Here is a 20,988-nt window from a genome sequence, read left to right on the forward strand (position 1 = left end):
TGTCTGGTTGTGTTGGACTTGAGCAGCTCCTTAGAATTTAAATTGTGTGTTTATGTTTGTGTAGTGAAAAAAGCAGGGTGTCTCATTGTACTTGATTAACTGAAATGAATGGGAAGCCAAAGTATTTTAATATTATTTGCACTTTGTGAATTTAAGATTTATTTCTTCACATATAAATATAAATATATACATAAAACGTTATGTTAAATTTTATAGTTATGCTAAGTTTTATATGATGTAGCAACACAAGACTCCACTGTAGCAAATAATTTCCATGTTTTTTTTGTTTTTCAGTTTTATCACATGTTGTCTCAGTACCACCGCTCAAATTGCAAGGCTTGCCCTGACCACAGTACTGTATTAAATAAAGTACACAAGAATCAACCTGATCTCTCATAATTACCAATCCACAAGCAACACAACCTATTTGAACAAGGCTGTAGTGCATGTTCCTGTCCACTAGAGGGAACCCGTAGCTCATTTTAAATTATGTGCCAATCTATGGAAACCGCTATTATTATCTACAGTGTTATATGGTGTCATGTAAGTAGGTGATTTTATAGAACCTATTTTTATTGGGTGGAAAGTAGTTGAGAAAACACACGGAATTATTTTTATATTAATTATTTTAAATAAGTGAGGAAACAGGGGCCCAAAAGGTTAGATAGGCTATAGAGACGTATAAAGCCTTCCGTGACATCCTAGACACTGTTGTAATGGCTTTTGTGCCCTAAGAGCTGAGAAAAACCTAACTATTGCTGCTCCACTGTACACTCGCCTATATATCATGCCAGTCACTGCCTTTGGGACTTCTGCCTGTGACCCTGGTGGTATAATAAATGTGTCCATGCGATGTTGGAGGTTATAATTTATTATGAACCATGTTTCTTAGCAGCCTCCAGTCACTTGCACCTGAGCGCAGCGCGGTCAGAGCATCACTGTGCAAACATCCTCCTCCAGGCCACACCTCTCCGCACACATATGAATTAATGGACCAATCAACTCTTATCTCGCCCGAGATCAATCCGAACTGTTACGCAACAATAGCGACAACCCATATCGATCCTGTGTGGAGATAGTGGAGCCATGCGTTTTGTGGCGGACTATCGCGAGCCCGAGGACTACACATCCCAGCTGACGTAGCGGCTCGTTTCTTCACTAGTTCCACATTGGATGTAGTTCGCTGTAGTTAACAACCCGTCCATGATTCGGTTCATTAATAAGTAAATAGTTGGGTGTCATGGCGGAATCTGCAGTGTGTCCTGCTTTCCAGCTGGAAAGATCCCGGTACGACCAGGTAAGTGCTCTCTATCCTCTGTTCATCAAGCGAAAATCACATTTGGACAAAAATTGGACGAAAAAAAAAAAAAAAAAAAAAACAGCGCCCTCCGCCCTGGTTGTACCGCTCTGGTTCTGCTCAAAGTTCTACATGTGCGAACCTTTCTTCTTTGTCTAAACATTGTTCTTATGGAAAACAACAACTTGGGCACTAGTTTGAAGTTGGCGGTAATTTAATTAGTGCGTTTATGGCAAATGCGCGCGTTGTGAAGGGTATTTGTCAAATCCTTATCCTATTGTCTCTTACCAGATTATATCATCAGAACACCTTGAACATCAAGTGCCCGCTTTGTGTTTTCTCTCTATTCTACTGTCATTTAAATTGATAAACTTGTAACATTTTCTTCTCCTGCAATTTGGCAACAGCGCAGGAGATTAACATGCTGAGTTAGTGCTGTATTTTTTTCTCCAAGCCCACCACTTATTAGTCCTTTACCCTGTGTACCCACACATGCATTTGCGTTGGTCGTGGTCAGCTCTGGACTAGAAAGTGACCTTCACGTTATACAGATATCACATTTACAGAGGCTGCAGCGTGGACACTACACTGTAGTTACACATTTATGCTCAGGGATGCTCTTGTAAAATGTCAATAGGGAATCATTTACCTGCTCAAAAGCATATTTTTTACATAAACATATAACACCAGCAATGCTAAACATAACTTTAAATCACATTTCGCTATTGTCTCGGTATGTAACTTTGTACATGTGGCACCTGCATGATGCCATGGAAATAAAGAAAGTTAAAGCGATACTTTGGAGCATTCTCCAAAGAGATTTTGATGCCATACTGTGGACGATTATAGCCAAAGGAACATTTCAATAAACAGTAGGTGGCTTCCTCCAGGTCAAATAAATAGTCAGGTGTGTGGAGATGCAAGCCTGCTCACATGTTTTTCAAACCAAATTAATAAAACATGTTCTTGTTTTAGTCAATGTCTTTGGCTTAAAAGTTACATACTGAGTAAATAACAAAACACTAATTCTAATCTTTAATGTAAAAGTAGAACTAATGCATGGATTTATTCACGGTGCACAGATGGTATATTTGTTAACAAAACCTAACTACTGGAACAAAATAGCAATCTTCACCAAGTAATGTGAATTGTCAATGTATGTTAAGTATATACAATTGGACTATTTAAATGTGCACTGACATGATCAAAAATAGGCTGATCCTGTGGGTAGATTATTGTTCTGGACCCTGCAGACTTCACCTAACCATTCAGTACATGCGTGATTTTTGTGTTCCCTCTGAGACATTTTTTTTCTCTCTATTATCAAAACATTTAGTAAATCATTGCATAAAATCTTCTCCACCTTTCCAAATTTTATAACACATAATACTTTGAATCTTGTGGATTAGTGTAGTTTACTAGTAAATGGGCTGGTATTTGAATCAGCACAAATGTAGGGGTATTTGTCAATGGCTCCCCTCATTGCGCTCCCCTCTCGCCTGGCCTTGTTTTGCACTCCTTGGGGAGCTCAGGCTCATGCATAATTAAAGAGGCCTCCTCACATGGATCTCACACTCACAAAACAGCTCTGCAGCACATACAGCCCATCACAGAGCCAGACCTCCAAGAACGGGTGGGCGATACTGGCAAAATTAGGATCTCAATGTTTTTTTTTTATTTAGACTTAGACAAACATTATTGATGCACAAGGGAAATTATTTGGACACAGTAGCTCACACACCACAATATAATATTAATACCAAAGAGAAAAATATATAAATGATAATAAATTCTATATGAGTAGCAAAAATAACAAGAGACTGGTGTCAAACAAAACATAAGGAAAAATAAAATAGAGAAATATAGTAATAAAAAAATATATCAGCTATAAACAAGAGGTCGTAAGGAAAGACAGTGCAAAGATGAAATAATGATTGACAGGGTTATCTATTATATAAAGGTGAATTGTTGTGCAGTTGTATAGAGTATGGTATAAAATATAGTTATATATCTCTCACTGTTTAAGTGGAGCTGTAGGAGCCTGTTGCAGAATGAGCTCCTCTGTCCCTCTATAGTCTGTTCTCTTTTTGGGGGAATTCCTATACTGGCATTCAGAAGATATTATTTCAGCCCAAAATAAATGTGCAAAAATCTGTCTTCAAATTTTGTAGTTGAGGACTAGGTAGACTGGTCTGACAGACTCTAAAACATGTGTCAAGAGAACAGGTTAGTAGGGATTATTTATGAGTAAAACTACCATTCACTTAAGCTTAATCTTTTTTTAACCATCACAATAACCATAATACAAAATATTTTCCACATTAATGAACAAAAATAAACATTGAGAAAAAGACTTTCTTTTAAATACATTTTGCTACATTTCCTGGCCTTTATAAAAGTAAAAAAACGCATACAAAAAAAAAAATCAGATTGAAGTGTTCTGAGCAACACTCTTGACTGGGGCTGGACGTGGGCCTGTCCAGACTCATTGGCATGCTTTGTTTGCTGCTCACACACTGAGAGGAACCTGTAAGTAGCAGAAAAAAAACAGGAAGACTGGATTGCTTAGATATACTTAAAGAAATGAAGATAGATTATATTCTGATTTATAATGATGATCAAATGATGTTTCTGTATTGATGGATTATGAATTACATATTAGTGTGTACTGGTGTTAGTAAAAAAAAAAAAAAGATTTTAACACCATTGAAAAGACTTAATACACAATGCAGATTTCTATTCTACAATAATAAAAAAGCTATTTTTGACAATTTGATAATACAATGTGTTTTCCAACTCAAAATAATAGCAGGTGTTTGAAATGTGTGTGCGTTCTTATACTAGTTCTGAAAAAAACTACTGAGGACAATTTTCTCCATCATTTTTTGTGTGATTTTAATCTCTCACCATTTGTTCAGCTGAGTATCATGTTTCAGTAATAGTTTTAGTGTTGATTTATATCTGGATATCAATGCATTTGACAACCTTAATGTATGCAGAGCTTAATAAACAATACACTAGACCTTATGTGAAAATACATTACTGAGAGGAACTAAAGAAAAAGTGATTAATGATGATAATGCAGGTATAGCCATTTCAGTGCCCAGGTTTGCACCTTCTTGTTCTATTATTGGAAGTGTTACTTGTTGGCGCAAAATTAAAATATAGTTTTCATATAAAACTAACTTAATGTAATGTTAAACTAAATGTACTCTTTTGGTCTTGCTTTAAAGGGCTCCTTTCTTGGCCGGCTGAGACACTTCATCGACATCATTGACCCCACCACACTGTTTGTCTCAGAGGTAAAACATATGCTTAAAAATGGTAGAAAGTTAATAACTGAATAGTGTATTTATTGTCACCTCTGTTCTTTTGTTTGAATGCAGAAACAGCTACAAGCCAGCCTCAAGCTTCTAAATGATTTTAAAAACGGCATTGTTCCACCTGGAGTGTCTGATGATCAGGTGCGTGAGTGTAAAATGTGACGTGACATCTCAGCTATTTATTTATTTATTTATTTATTTTCATCATTTATCTTGTTATTATTGTTATTTTTCTGTACTACAATCAGATTTGAGATGTAGACTAGGCCGGTTACGATAATTACTATATTGACTTTGAATATATGTTAGATGTAACAATATTTTTTGGAATCAGTATTTATGATGGGTGCTTTTTCTTTGCACTAGGGAGACATCTGTGGTTATTTCTTGCTATACAATAAGATATAAGTCATAAAAGGTTGAATAATAAACTTCATTGACTTATTACAGATACAAACTAACTACTTAAAGGTGCATTCTGTCACTTTTCTGGTGGAGTTTCCATCACCTGCTTGTTTCTAAGGATATGACATTGCTCTGCCTGAAATGTTCCACACTATGACATTGTACAGTCATTCAATTGCATCTCAAAAATACCTAAAAAAACAGGCATTCTGACTGTGAGTGGGATTGCCTCTTCACAGATCTGACCTGTAACGTGGTCTGGTTTGATCTCAGTGAAGATAGAAGGTTTAATGCTATACAGTGAAACATTCCAGACTAAATAATACATTTCCATGGAGAAAAGCATTTGATGGACCCACCACCAGAAAAGTTACACAATGCAAGTATTTAATTCTGCTATGTATTTATTGCAGTTCTCTGTTCTCAAGACAGTGGTATAGAAAACAGCTATGATTCAATACAGATACAATCTAACTACTAAAAAAGCACTGACGCTCACTTTTCTCACCAAGTACCACCAGAGAAAAGATTTGTCTTTACAAGTACCTAAACGTGTTATCATGACAGGCCTAGTGTCATCACAGGAAGGGAGTCATGTGCAGTAATCACAGCTGACGTTGTAACACTGTGAGATACAGAGACGGAGTGAAACAGTAATGAGGTGTGCATGTTGTTGTTGCCCCTGCAGCTGTGGGAGGCTCAGAAGATCAAGCAGGTAGGTCCTCACTCTCCATGTGAACTGTGCACCTCCATACAGTACACAGCCCTGAGCTCCTGGCAGCATGAGGATGATGTCATGCTCTCTGCTGCAGGCCATCATTCATCCTGACACAGGGGAGAAGATCTTCATGCCATTCCGTATGTCAGGTATGACCACAGACGATGAAGATCTTTGACCAGGCTCTCCATTTAGTCATTGTTGATCAACTCTGAGTCCATGTTTCACTGTGCAGGTTATGTCCCATTTGGAACTCCAATAGTAAGTTCCAGCCAAACTCATGCACAGATATCCATAACATATCCATGTGAGCAGAATAGATGAAATGAGACTGTAGACTTATTTTGTGCAAAATAAGCTCTTGTTTCCTGGTTTCATCTAGGTCATAGGCCTTCTTCTGCCAAATCAGACTGTGCTGTCTACCATTATATGGCAGGTACTGTGACAAAGCTGATTTTGTACAGTCATTACATTTATATCCATCCAGAGCTTCTAGTCAATGCACTTTTATTCAGTTATAAAGTGTGTCGACAGTGGAATAAAGTATTTTAAACATACAAATCATATTCATAATGATTCAAAAGTCTTTATCTTCTCAATATAGTGGCTGAACCAAAGTCACAATGCCTGTGTGAACTATGCAAATCGTAATGCTACAAAGGTACGAGGCAATTCCTAGTCTATTATTAATATTTTAAGTAATTCTATAGTAATGATTATGTTGTCATCCATTCTCAGCCTACACCGACGTCCAAGTTTCTCCAGGGGTATGTTGGAGCTGTTACCAGTGCGGTCTCTATAGCAGTGAGTTCGTCTTAACCACTCGTTTGCATTGTGAAATGTAACAAAAAATGTAGAGGTGGGATGTAATAAAAATGTTTTGCTTTAGGATATCAGGTATATAATCTATATAAAAAATGGTGGTCATGAGTATACAGTGATATTTATGTTGATTCATTTTTGTGCGCTGTACCAAAATTTTAGTGCCCAAAACCGTGAAAAACAGAACTACTTTCTTTTAAACATTTGCAGTGGTCCAAACTATTCCTCATGCTTTCTGAGTATCCTAATTATTAGCCATAATAAGTATTTGCCATGATGGTAGAGCTAACAACAACAACTAGCAAGCTAACATGTACTTCCTGATTTTCAGACAATAATTTAATCAGAGGCATCTAATTTTGACCTGAAGATTTGCTTAGACAATATATCTATACCAGGATAAAAAATAATTGCTCAAATAGCCAACATGGGGGAAAAAAAGCTGGTACAGGGCCTTTAAACCTCAAATATGATTAGGAAAGTCAAGACTTCTATGTTAATTTATTTAAATTTAATCTATTTGCTAAATGTAATGTGTTTTACTGACTGTGTATGTCACAATAACTTCAGTAAGTTTGATTTCTTGATGCCCGTCACATATAAGAAGAATGGTGATTGGCAGAAATGAAAGTGTATTAAGGATTTCACAGATGTTTGGCATATTATCAAAAATATTAATCAAATTGTGATATTTCTTTACACAATTATCAACTCTAAAATGCTTTATTGTGACACACCTAACTATAACAACAGGCACTTTTCAGTAGATTTTGGAAGCAACAATATCAGATTATCAAATTTGTGATAATGCAGTAAATACTGAGATATACATTTGTGTCCATTTGTTTAATTATCACCCACCGCTAGTACAAAGATGCTAAAACTATGAAAATCTGCAGCTTTGTTTTTATTTCCAAGGTGGGACTAAATGTGCTCATCGAGAAGGCCCATAGACTGAACCCTGCCACTAGAATGATCATTCAAAGACTGGTGCCATTCCCAGCTGTAGGTGGGTTTTTCAAGCACCTCGTTTGAATCAAGACCTATTGTTTTGCCACCCGCTTTTTAGTTCACTGATTTGTAATTAATTTTAAAACCTATTATCTTCTACTCTTGTCCCCAGCCAGCGCAAACATCTGCAACGTGGGCCTGATGAGACACAATGAGCTGTCCGAGGGTATTGACGTCCTGGATAATAACGGCAATGTGGTGGGCGCATCCAGAATCGCAGCCAGACATGTGAGATAACCGCTTTGTGCATACTCTGCAGATTTGTTACTTGATTGCATTTAATATTCCAGTAAATTGGAATTGTGATACTGTTTCATGATAGTCTTGTCCAAGTGAAAATGAAATTATGTCTCTTGGCACTGATTTGAAGCATGTGCACAATGTTCTCATTTGGATCCACAGGCGATCATGGAGACAGCCTTCACGCGAGTGGTGCTGCCGATGCCCATCTTTGTCCTCCCTCCCATCATCATGTCTTACCTAGAGAGGTCTGCGGCACACTGATTATGTTTTAATTAGAACTGACACAGAAAGAACCATGTATAGTCACTGGACCGTGTACATGTGAGGAAGCGGGGGTACAGATTTCAATATGTGAACTTATTGCTTTCCCGTAGGACACAACACAAGCTCTAGTGAAAATGAGAGAAAAAGAGAACAACTGTAGTAATTCAATTAAAGTGAAAGATATAGTTCACAGATGTTGCACAGCATGTTTTACTGATGTTATTATACTGTCCTGAAAATTAACTTATGGCATGATAAAAACAAATCTATCACAACTGAAATAGTTCAATCTGACCTTTTTAGAAATGCAAATGTCACTTTTGTATTCTGCTCTACATGGAGATGTTATCTTTTAGTATGGAATGCTGAACAGTATAGCTTAAGAAAATGAAATATCAAAGTGTCTTGAAATAATGCACCTTGAAATCGTGCATTCTCACAGTGAGCAGACTCTTATCCCCACAGATCTAACCTAACGCGACCCCACCTGTTTGTCTCCATGGAGATAGATAATTTAAATGCGTGTAACATTTGAGGCAAAGTAATAACAGGCAATTCGGAAGTGGACCTTCCTCAAGAAATGTTACATGGTGCAACTTTTAAATTAAAACCTATATTAGAAGTTTTTTTTTTTTTTTGTTTTTTTTAATATACAGTATGTTATAATGTGTCTTCATCTAAAACATACCTTTGTAGTTGTGTTTTGTTTCAGTCACACATGTTTAACACACAGTCCCTGCTTATTTAGGCCATGTTCTTTTCTCAAACAGAATACACCTCACCTTCTGACGTCATGCGGTTGTACAGGAAGTGCTCTGTTGTGTTTTTAAATGCCATACACCTTCACTAGAATAATTTAGATAATTTCAGTCTTGAAACTGCAATCTCTACTGAACTAAAAGTAAAAGGTAGTTGTTAACTACCACTTCATGACATCACAAGGTGGCACAAACCATTTTTAGCTTTGGGGATGCAGCCAGACTAATAATTAAGGGTTACTCACATGTGTGAATGAAAACACAACCCAAGGTATGTGTTTGATGAGGTAACATGGCTTAAAGCTCAAAAAGACTATTATACGTAATATAAGACCTTTAAGTTGATTGATGCTATAAATATTAACCATATATGTAATAATTGAAATGGTTGTCAAGCAGATACAAATAACTGAAATAGACTCCAACATTCAATAAAGTGAATTGAAATAGTGAAATCTCAAACTTTGGGGCAGAAAAATACAAAAAGAAAAACTACAAAGAAAATCTGAGCTGCACAGACACAAAAAAATCATACCCAGTAATTTCGTAATATGCTTTATTTTAGTCTCAGACCCCCACAGCACGCAGCTCCACTATCGACAGCTTGACTCACCACGTGTTCCTTTGTTCTACCCAGGCTCCGATTCCTTCAGAGGAACCGACGGCTGCTGCTCCCCATCCACAGTGTAGTCTGCCTGGTTACCTTTGGCCTGTCTCTGCCTGTGGCCATCAGCCTGTTCCCGCAGATGTCCCAGGTACAGCAAAGGGCAGAAAAGAAAAAACAAAAAAAAACATACACGGCCAGATGGGTTAAGGGAGCAGCTGCAGACATTCACATTATACATAGACCACTAAACATGCACAAATTCTGCCCATAAGCCTAGGTTCACCCCTTTTACCAGATGTCACTATATCCACTGATAATTATGTCAAAAACAGGCTATGGCAGGAACACATGTAAGTGAATACAGCTCTAATTCTAGTCTTTCTTTTCTTCCTTTCTTGCAGATTGAGGTGTCTCGCCTTGAGCCAGAGATTGCCATGGCAACTGATTGCAAGGTGGTGACCTACAACAAGGGTTTGTGATGGATGGTGGGTGTGTGAGAAGAAGAGAAAACAGACAGTGAGCAGCACAAGTGAAAGGAGGCTAGTTTTTTTTTAATACAGTGAACTGTTAAACATGTACTGTTGCAGACTATATACAGTTAAGACTACTATGTGCCAACTAAACCAGTGTCTGTAGCCATTTAACATTGTTTACTACTACTGGATTAACATTCTCATATCAGTTCATAGCCGTTTGAAGAACAGTAAACACACAGTAAGTCAATATTGTGTAATTTCTCCAAGTCAGCTGCTAATAGACCCTTTAAAAATTTGTAAATAAATGCATTCTAATTCATGGGATGGAGGCACGAGGAAGCAAACATGAACATGATGCAATTTCAAAATCAAGGTGGTTTAGGCAAATAATCACTCAGATATATATAAGTGATATCAGAGCCTGTGTATGTTAGCCTGTTTGTTTTTATAGAAAAATATTATAAATACAAAACAGAAATGCTGACCGTACAATAGTTCAGTTTTCTGACATGAATTGACATTTCAACCCCAGAAATTCAAAAATATTATTGATTGCTATAAATCATAGAACATCATCATTTTCATCTGATGTGATTTCTTTCATGATCTTCATATTTTTGCCTCTATTATAGCATTTTGATATGAATTCTGATGACATTATATTTTTAAGGGTCTACTCTATACTGTGACCCCATATCATGTACCAACAAGAACCACAAATGTACATGCAAGCCAGGAGCAATAGTTGTCCTGCAGAAAGATATGTGCAATACTAATGTATACTTTGATTTATTGTTTTTAATGAAGGGAATTCTAGGGTGTTCAAGTGGCCAAACACTGGGACTGCGGTGTAGGCTACATGCTGCATTATGGCATATGACTGCAAGCTATAATAAACCAATTTATGTGAATAGTAAAAACATGGCGGTACTTGTTTTATTTTGTAGCCGAATATATGCTATATGCCTACTTCTCTATAAAATAATTGAAATTAAATAATAATAAATAAGGCTTGATCTTAAAACCAATGTAACCCTTATGAATTTATCTACGTATACTACCTAACAGGATTTATTTTGTATTTTTGTGTAATAAACTTGACAAATTTGTATAATATTTGCTAATGGAATATGTAAAGCAAAGAAACTATCCAATAAAGGCATCATTTGCTTTTCTCACTTTTAATCCTTTGTGACTGATATTTTTGCATTACGTGATTTGTCTGTAGGCTTTATCTTAGTACACAAATCAAAGGTACACTATGTAACTTTTCTAGTGGGGGCTCCTCTACACATTTCCTTGTCTTCTTGTTGGTGTTATTGCTTTTCCTGCCTGGATTGTTCTGCTTTAGGTCATTATTAAACATCTTGCATTTGTTCAATTACTGTTTTAAAAGCTGAAAATACCATAAGCATTCTGATTGTAAGTTCATTGCCTCTCCACAGATCAGAGTAGATGGCAGATGACTGTCCACCAGAAAAGTTACACAGTGAACCTTTAAACAAAGAAGAACAACTAGGGCTGGGTATCATCCAGAAGTTGCCGATACGATACACACCTCGATACATAAGCTATGAAACAATACATATTTTGATACAGTGAGCTATCGAATCAATACGATATATTTCAAATCAATTCAATACGGTTCAATTTAAAAAAAAAAATTAATAAAATAAATAAATAATGGCTGTGATACTAAAAGTCTTGCTAAACCACTTCTTGTGCAAAGTGAATATGGAACAGGCCCATTTTAATCATCAAAACCGTGAATATGTCAGAGTTTCCTTCTTTTGTACGAACAACAAAGCTGAAGCGCTGTAACAAAATAATTTAGTAAAATATACCCAGAAATACTCTTGGTGCTATATCGATACAGCACGATAACCCACAATATCGATACTGTATCATCACGATAAGATATCTTTTTTTTTTTTTTTTTTTTGAACCTCTAACAACAATGAATACAGCCTTTATTATTTCACAATCCTATAAGGGGCTGTTCACATTTTGTCCGCCAGATGTCGCCACTTTCTTTCCGCAGACTTTAATACAAGGGTCAGCCAGGGTTGAAAGGGAAAAGGTCGCGTCATCCAACATGGCGGCCCCCGTGGATGACATGTTTTCGCTGTGCGTGGATCCCGTTAAAGTTTCTAGCTTTGTGGAGATCCGATTTATCGACCACATCAAGGTAAACAGATGCGTACCGTAGGCTCGTGGGATAAACACGTGTTATTGTTTTGCACGTGAGGTATTAAACGTGTTCGTTTGTTTGGCTGCTCTGTGCGTCCTCATCCTCCGAACCCCGGTGATGGGAAACTTCTGCATCATCGTGATTTCTAAAGTTAAAATATTTTACATTTGTTAGGCTCAAACGAAAAAAAAAATACCTACAAACATTTCGTAGTAATCATTTTTGTAATTATATTTTAATAGGATCACCAGACGTGCCTATTTACCCGGGACAGTCCCAGTTTTGAGCCCTGTGTCCCCTGTCCCAGTCGATTTATACAAAAAACATAGATTTTTCCCAGTTTTATACAAAGAATTTTTGATCAGTTTGATTCTTGCCAGCAGCGAAGAGAGGCATAAATTGTAATTTGTTTAGATAAATACAGAAAAACTGCTTAAAAATGACCATAACTCAAAGAAAATGCGACTATACAGACTCATTAGTGCAAAGTGCTTAACAATTTTCTTAATTACACACTTATTTCACCATTTTATTATCACCAACCACCCCAAACCAGGGATGTCCCAGTTTTGTTTTTTGTTTTTTATCTGGTCACCCTAATTTTGTTGTCTGTTTCAGTTTTGACTCCTAAAGTAGTGCCCATCACCCCATCACATATACACCTGTTTATTAGTTTCATGTTTCCATTCTGCCTCATGCTCCTGGTTCCGTAATGGGCGAGACTGAGGCACTACTTCTTGAATAGTCTGGTTACCTAGCAGCAACTTCACCTCTCTGCTAGGATTGAATCGTTTTATATTTACACTAAGGTGATCCGATTTTCAAATTTCAAAACTGGGACATACCCGGGTTGGATGGTTTTGTATAAATACAGTTGTGAAAAGAACATGTAACATTGTCCTTTCTCGACTCACTTGTGGGTCAGTCATAATCTGAGGGACTTCTGGTGGTGCTTTTTTTTCCCCCCCCTTATGATCATTTTCAAGCACTCTTTATTTTAGTTAAACAAACCACAATATGTGCCTCTCTTTACTGTTGGCAGAGATCAAGTTGGTCAAAAATAGGGACATCTGGGACATTTCTTGCATAAAACTAGGACAAATCACCAGTTCTGGATAAATCTGCTGGGACAGGGAACACAGGGCTCAAAACTGGGACTGTCCCGGCTAAAATGGGACATCTGGTCACCCTGATTTACACACCTCTTTCAAGGCGTCAGAGCTGAGTATATTTGTGATTCTGTTATAGTAAGAATCTAAACTTTGGTGAATTGTATTGTTAAAGTTATTTACCTATAGCCTACTTGTTATTTTGGTCAGACTTTTATTGCTTTAGGCTACCGTGTTGCACTTCTTAAAACCTCATGTAACTTGCTTTTTAGGGGAAGGGGCTCTTTGCCAAAAAGAGTATTAAAAAGGGGGAGACCATTTTTATCGAACGCCCTCTTGTCTCAGCCCAGTTTCTGTGGAATGCCCTCTATAAATATAAAGGTGAGTGTATGTGTGTTAATATGTACAATCTGGTATATAAACGGTTGTTAATGTTGCATGAATAATTTGTCACTGGTTCAGATCTAATGAGTCTTCCTCTTGTATGATATTTGTAGCCTGTGAGTACTGCCTACGGGCTCTTGAGACTGCAGAACAAAATGCGAGGAGGCTCAGTGGCAACCCAGGACTCAGTCTCCCACACCCGGAGCTGTGCAAAGTGCGACCGGAGCTGCACCAGGCCTGCCCCCAGTGTCAGGTGGGGCTGTGTATGACTGTATAGAGCAGACGTGTCAAACTCATTTTGGTCTGGGGGCCGTATCCAACCTACTTTGATCCCAAAGGGGCCGGATCAGAAAACTCATGTCATATATACCCCAAAAATAACAATAAGTTCAAATATTTGTGCAGAGAAACGCAAATCTATTACAGAAATCTTTTATAATTGATGAACTCTTTCTTATTATAATATTATGAACAACCTGAAACTTTAAGAAATATTCAATTTCAACACAATGTTTTAACATTAACTTGTATGCAAACAGGAATAAGTCAATTTTTCTTGGAAAATCCTGCACTCTGTGTCCACTTTTCTCATTTTGGACATTTTGCAGATGAGGGTTTCACAGTCAACAGTCAAAACGATCGTCCTTTAAGAGCGTTTGGAAAGAGAAAAGTCTTCATTTGTGCTGCTCTGGTGGGAGGGGCCACGTACAGAGGCGCTGGAGATGCTGCTATGCTAAGCACCGCAGAAAATTACCAATATTTTAATAGAAAAAATAATTTAAATATTTTAGTAAAAAATCACCCAAGGGCCACATTAAAGGTCTTGGAGGGCTGGATCTGGCCCCCGGGCCTTATGTTTGACACCTGTGGTATAGAGGCAACCCATGGAGCCAGAAAGTGTCCAAGTGTCCATAATGCAATTTCTTCTATGTGGTCATGGCTTTACCTCTAGTGGTTTGTATCACTGCCATAAATCGATAAGCCAGCATTCTTATGGAGCAGGGAAAGGCTAATTGTTTTTTTCACATGATATTACTCCATCTCCTTTAGTCTGAGCTCAATAGAATTATGATATTTAAAAAAAAAAAAAAAGCATTATTATACAATTTTAAACACTAAAACTAACATTGACAAAACTTTTTTGCAGGTGATGTACTGCAGCAGTGAATGCCGACAGGCTGCAGCGGACCAGTATCACAGAGTTCTCTGTCTGGGGCCATCTGAGAACGATCCTGATCACCCCATCAATAAGCTCAAAGATGCATGGAGGTAAGTGCTGGATTGATTTAGAGTGAACTGATGTAATGTTAAGTACTATTCCTTAACCATTTTGTCCTACAGGAGCATTCATTATCCCCCGGAAACCTCCAGCATTATGCTGATGGCCAAAATGGTCGCTGCTGTCAAGCAGGTGAGGCTCATATAGTTCTTAGGAAGTACTTGATAAGGTCCACAATCATCATGACATTCTTATGTTTTGTGAACCAGGCTAAGGACAAGGCACACTGGCAAAGACTCTTCTCACACTTTTGTAGCCGGGCAGCAAACGAGGAGGAGGAGATAGCCCACAAGCTCTTAGGAGAGCAGTTCAAAGTAAGTTTACTTCCTTATTAAATTTAAAATCCATACAATACATTTGATTGGTTGTACTGTAATTAATTATTTATTTGCTTTTTTCAGGGGCAATTGGCCTTGTTACATAGTCTGTTTACATCAGCACTTTTTGATGAACATCTCAGTCGGGTGAGTGTGCTGTTCTGTTTTGATTACCACATAATTCTAATGCTGCCATTTGCAGATCACACCAGTGCATATAAAGGTCACCAAGTGGAACAAACAAATTTTTGTTTTCATTTTAGAAAATAGTTACAATTTGTATTCAAATTATTTATCATAGTTTTAGTGTCAGTATATAGAACTGACTCCTTGACATATCATTGTCCTGCAGCTTCACTTAAACAAAATCATTTTACATTTCCAGTCTATGGGGAAATTATCAACATGCTTAAGTAAAAGAAACATCAATGTTCTGAAATCTGAGCAGCTCAAGTTAGACCTCAGTAGGATTTGACCTTTAACCTCAGAATTGAAAGGGTTGGATGGAATTACTCTTAATGTCACGTGGATCAATAAGACATTTCTCTATTACAGTGGTTTGTCCCTGAAGGTTTTCGCTCATTATTTGCTCTGGTGGGGACCAATGGGCAAGGCATTGGCACTAGGTAAGAAGGCAACTGCAGTTTTGACCTTGTTATCTGCAACTGTTACTAATTCACTTTTTTCATTTAGTTCGTTGAGTCAGTGGGTTCATGCCTGTGATGCACTGGAGCTTCCTAGCCAGCAGAGGGAGCAGTTGGACTCCTTTATCGACCGGCTGTACAAGGACATAGAGAAAGGTCACACTTTTATCTCTGTTGTGCAGTAGTGTTATGAATTAAAGCCTTTTGTTACACCAGAGACCATAGTGAGTCTTGTTATTATAGTTGTGGCTTTGCTTACCATAATGCTGTCGCTCATTGTGTCAGAGGTCCAACATTTCCATAATACTTCCTCTTATTTCTTCCTATAGAAACTGGAGACTTTCTGAACTGTGAGGGTTCCGGGCTGTTTATACTCCAAAGCACATGTAAGTACACAAATAAACTATCTGTCTTTTCATATGTATTAACTAATACGATGTGTTCCCATCACAACATTGTAGAATCTCTATAGATCAAACTGAACTGGAGGACAGGTCAGGAATGCTATGGTGAATTTGCTATTTAAGTGATCTGATTGCAGATTTGTTTTCCTCTGTAATTACTAGGTGTACTGACATGAAACAAAAACTGACACAAAGTTTGACATCTTCTCTGTCAGCATAAATATATTACAGTGAAATTGTTTTGCCACCACAGCTTCAGAAGAAAGTGGTGCCTTTATTTAACAAAGACGTGATTGTTGTCAGTTGAAAGGACTTTAAGGCATGAAAAAATTAGGTCCAACATTTGTGGATCATAAGTTTGGATAGTGTTTGCAAAAAGAGTGAATCTGAATTATACTCCTCCATCTGAAATTACGACACCATCAAAATTAGGGCCCGACTGATATGGATTTTTTTGCGGCCAATATGATACTGATAAAATGAGAGTTAGAGGTGCTGATAGCCGATATAAAAGCCGATATATTTAGTGATGTAAAAATTCACTGTAATTACAAATTACAAATTTAAATAAATAATAATATAATAAATATTGATGCTGCATCACATATTAGGACTTTTATCTGTCTGTAAATTTGATTAAATGGACATGATATAGAGTCTAAGCTTTAAAACGAGGTATAACATGCCCATGTGGACTATCCGCCCATATCGAAAAGATTTAGGCTGATAGCTGATATGTCTCCAAGTGCCCATAACGGTTGATAATACTGGCCAACCGGTATATCAGTCGAGCCCTAATCAAAATCTTGAACATTAACTCAGTTAATTGATATTAAGTATTAGTTATTGTACTTTGTTTGTAGGTAACCACAGCTGCATACCCAACGCCGAGGCTTCATTCCCAGATAACAACTTCCGTCTTCACCTCACTGCCCTCAGCGACATCTGCCCCGGAGAGGTCAGCTGATACGTCTGGTTTAGGGGACTATAATTTCAGGCTGAAGAACCCCATAGCCCCCCCCTCGCTGTGCTCTGTGCTCTCCCCCTGTCACGCAGCATTACAGGACTGGGACTGAGGCTTGGAGTGGGTTTGTGGAGCCGTCACAAAGATTGAGAAGCCTTGCATCTGCATGGCACAGTAATGTCACGGCAACCACGGCCACGCTCACATTTGAATTCTGGAAATGACAGGAGCACTTTATGTACGATTTTACCAGAAGAACCATGTCGCTGCTCTGGGGATTTAAAAAAAAAAAAGTTCTTTATGGATATTTTGAACTGATACTGAGATTTGTTGTGCTGCTGTGGTGGATGACTAATATTTTAATTAGATAATACATTTTGAAATCCTTACCAAGGCCCACAAATTAATATTTTGTTGCATGATTGTGTAAACATACAGCCTTATCTTTAGCCTAATTGCATTTCTGTTTCCATTTTTACTCATGAGTCTGCTCAAAAAGATGAATTTGATGTACTGTGGATTACAATCTGGGAATGACACATGGATGGACAAGATTAGAAAGTAGTGTCCAATTATAAATACTGTTTCTTACCCATCCCTGGTAATACACTTTAAAATTGATTGATTATTTCGAGCTTATGACTGTAGTTACATATAAACAATATTTACATTTACATGGTCGAAGCTCACATTTTTTGCTCAGTTATTTTTTTTATCGTAGCTTCTTCATTTTAATGTTGTTTCTTTTTCAGGAGGTCTGCATCAGTTATCTGGACTGCTGTCAGCGAGACCGAAGCCGCCATAGCAGACACAAAATTCTAAGGTAAGATATTCTAAACTATTAAAGCTCACTAAACTTTAATTTGAAAATGGATCGCCACTCTACAAGGTGATCAATCTTGTGTAGGTACAAGGAATGGTAGCTTTTTATTCATCAACTCTTATTTGTTTCTTAATCAAAGTGCATATGATAGTTTTTCATGTTTTTCTAATTATTACTTAGTTTGGTAGATTAGTACCTGTAGTAAATATTTATGATAGTTCTATATCATTCAAAGTAAAATCTTAAATGCAGTCATATTACATTCGTACCATACTATACAATTGTACAACCACTCGCTCTTATGTAACAGACCCTATGTCCTGTCAATCATCATATCATCCTTGTACTGTTTTTCCTTAAATCTTCTTGTATACAGCTCAAATATTTTATTACTATATTACTTTAATTCTGCATTTTTACTTGTACTTGTACATTTATATAATTATGCCTTATTTGACACCAGTCTCTTGCTATTTCTGCTACTTATTTATTAGTATTTTCTCTTTGTTATTATAATATATTGTGATTTGTGAGCTACTGTCATTTCTCTTGTGAATCAATAAAGTCTTATGTTACCGATGTTACCTATGTTGTTCATTGTTGCCGCTATTAAAACTATAAAGACGCAGCTGAAATATTCACTTTGTTTTACAGAGAAAACTACCTGTTTGTGTGCGCATGTCCAAAGTGTGTGTCCCAGATGGAGGAGCTGGACGTGACATCAGAAGAGGAGGATGAAGAGGAAGGCGAGGCAGAAGGTGAAACGGAGGGGGACGAGATGGAAGACGAGATGACAGATGTCTGATCAAAGACTGCTCCAGTTTGTTCTCATTCACTGTTCAGCGGCCACACAAACACTCATGAGGCGCTGTGCAAATAGCCCTTATCCCCCGAACTGTCCACAGCTACAAGACAACAATACGCACTTAAAATACTGGAATAATGTTTCTGGGTTATTGGCGTTATGCAATGCTTATATATTTATTGGTCTATTGTGGCACTCTAAATCCACTTATAAAAAAATAAATACTATACACATTAACTAATTAAGCATAGTAATGAAATAATAGTGCCATTAAATCTCACAGAAGCACCACCAGAGCCAATTGCATTAGTCCCTTTAACTAATCATTTATGTGCATCTGTGACCTGATATATTGCCTCTCTATGGGCCAAAACATTGGATTTGCAAACTTTACTGCCCCTTGGGGTACTGTCTTTTATTATCCCTATTGTACTAGTGTAGCAAAGTTACAACCAGGTGTCAGCTGTTATAGGCTTTGACAGGTCCTTCTTAAAAGGAAATCTATATTTGTTAATAGTTTTTAGCCCATTTCATTTCATTATAAAGGAACACTATATATTTCCATGTCTATATTTTATGACATTGAGCTTCAAAATCAATAATTGATTATTTAAATCCTGTAACCCAAGGCAGCTCCTTGTGGATCCTGAAATCTAGCGCTCAGAGACGTGTCTCACCTCTTGTAACAGCGCCTAGTGATTAAGCGGGTAATTGGTTCTCAATTTATGCTCCACGCTTTAAAAAGTTTGATACGCAGCTATGCATACTTTAGTGAGCAGCACTTTGTTTATATTCTGTTGTAATTACAGCGTTGTCATCTCCGAGGCTTAGAGCCACTATAATATAGGACGTGTTCCACTATGATCTATTGGATTACGATAAACCTTACTTAGTCGGTTATGGAGACCTTGAGTTGAAAATTGCATTGTCCATAACAGTTTCCTTTATGGAGGACAATATTTCAACTCCACTTGACTAAAATGGGTGCATTGCACACAAATACCACAGCAATGGCTATGTTTACATTCACACCACAAATCTGACCATTATCTGATTTCTGATTATTTGAATAACCATGTTAATGGTTGGTTTGATGTGAGTATTCTGATTTTCCTCTAATTCTTCACACCTGTTCAGGTTTTGACAAGGACAATTATGCACAAAAAAGCTAAACAATGTGACAAAAAGACAAAAAATAAAAAGGAGGAGTTTTTGATGATCAGAGTTCTGTTGTGCAAGTAAACACACAAAAACACAAAAAACAGATATATTGGGTTATCTCATTATTCTAGTTATTAGATTTGTTCTGGTCATGTAGATACTCCCGGTGATTACAATTTACAAATCCTAGCATTGCATTAAAGATTTTCAACTGTTCATTGAATTCAAGGCATGCAGTGATGTGACATGAGAACTTTGTAAGCCATAAAAGTCTAAATATAACAGATGTGAACAGAATCCCTGGTTGTGCTTGTCTTTACTGTTCTGGCATAAATTTAGAAATGAGGTATTGGGTGTCTGATCTGCAGCTACTCAAATAGCACTGGTGAAATATTTTTTCTGCTGTAGAATATTAACCAAAAATGTAATTGTATTTTCGAAATGTTTTGAATATTCACAAATCATTGTTGCTTTATAGCCCCTGCTCCACTCACTGTTGCTTTGCTTGAGGGCCCATTAATGATACCCTTTTAACTTATTAAAAAGAATAGCTCATTTGAAGTAGTGATAAATCAATACTGAACAAACACAAAGCCATAACCAAGACATATTATTACAACCTTTGATTTGTTCTCTTAACCATACAAGTATTTTTCTCCTCCCACCACTGTTATTGCAATACACACTATCTGCATCTCAATGGGACAATTATTTGTATTGTGAAAGTGCATTGTAAACTTGGGCTGTAAGATTTATTGCAGAGGAATCAAAATCACAATTTGAGTGCTCACAATTATAGCATGATTTCCTCTGCAAACAACAAAATATACTTTCTGTTTATGAAAACCTGCTTGCCCTGTAGTTTATATCTCTGCAAACGTGCTCTGAAATACCGTTTTGTTTTTTCATGACCAAAGTTGATTGTTTAGAATCCAGAGCAACTGATGGCGATAAACTCTAACAATATGTGTGCCTGATTTTTT

At 37.1% G+C, this 20,988-nt stretch overlaps 2 protein-coding genes across 2 annotated transcripts; both read left to right on the forward strand.

Annotated features, from left to right (window-relative positions):
* The first annotated feature begins 1,219 nt into the window (after positions 1–1,219).
* On the forward strand, positions 1,220–10,817 carry sfxn5b (sideroflexin 5b). The gene is made up of 14 exons (XM_020923551.2): positions 1,220–1,297; positions 4,531–4,599; positions 4,684–4,761; positions 5,714–5,740; positions 5,838–5,892; positions 5,979–6,004; positions 6,126–6,179; positions 6,348–6,404; positions 6,482–6,547; positions 7,484–7,574; positions 7,689–7,804; positions 7,979–8,064; positions 9,479–9,596; positions 9,850–10,817. Exons 1-14 carry the CDS (start codon positions 1,241–1,243, stop codon positions 9,925–9,927), a joined length of 978 nt encoding a protein of 325 aa, XP_020779210.2. The 5' UTR covers positions 1,220–1,240; the 3' UTR covers positions 9,928–10,817.
* Positions 10,818–11,977: 1,160 nt separating this feature from the next.
* On the forward strand, positions 11,978–20,302 carry smyd5 (SMYD family member 5). Its single transcript, XM_020923478.2, has 13 exons — positions 11,978–12,112; positions 13,497–13,605; positions 13,722–13,861; positions 14,756–14,877; positions 14,950–15,019; positions 15,097–15,201; positions 15,289–15,351; positions 15,760–15,830; positions 15,898–16,004; positions 16,178–16,234; positions 17,116–17,210; positions 17,969–18,039; positions 18,694–20,302. Exons 1-13 carry the CDS (start codon positions 12,020–12,022, stop codon positions 18,842–18,844), a joined length of 1,254 nt encoding a protein of 417 aa, XP_020779137.1. The 5' UTR covers positions 11,978–12,019; the 3' UTR covers positions 18,845–20,302.
* Positions 20,303–20,988: the final 686 nt, after the last annotated feature.

The sequence above is a fragment of the Boleophthalmus pectinirostris genome, unplaced genomic scaffold (assembly GCF_026225935.1).
Source record: "Boleophthalmus pectinirostris isolate CB_2022bp ecotype Guang Dong unplaced genomic scaffold, ASM2622593v1 HiC_scaffold_23, whole genome shotgun sequence".
Classification (NCBI taxonomy): Eukaryota; Metazoa; Chordata; class Actinopteri; order Gobiiformes; family Gobiidae; genus Boleophthalmus; species Boleophthalmus pectinirostris.

Excerpts from the sequence above, each read along its gene's own strand:
- sfxn5b (XM_020923551.2), top strand. The coding sequence starts at position 1,241 with ATGGCGGAATCTGCAGTGTGTCCTGCTTTCCAGCTGGAAAGATCCCGG. Across the intron at positions 6,180-6,347 it reads TGTCTACCATTATATGGCAG|TGGCTGAACCAAAGTCACAA; the intron begins GTACTGTGACAA and ends TTCTCAATATAG. Across the intron at positions 7,805-7,978 it reads CCAGAATCGCAGCCAGACAT|GCGATCATGGAGACAGCCTT; the intron begins GTGAGATAACCG and ends TTGGATCCACAG.
- smyd5 (XM_020923478.2), top strand. The coding sequence starts at position 12,020 with ATGGCGGCCCCCGTGGATGACATGTTTTCGCTGTGCGTGGATCCCGTT. Across the intron at positions 12,113-13,496 it reads GATTTATCGACCACATCAAG|GGGAAGGGGCTCTTTGCCAA; the intron begins GTAAACAGATGC and ends CTTGCTTTTTAG. Across the intron at positions 15,020-15,096 it reads TGGTCGCTGCTGTCAAGCAG|GCTAAGGACAAGGCACACTG; the intron begins GTGAGGCTCATA and ends TTTGTGAACCAG.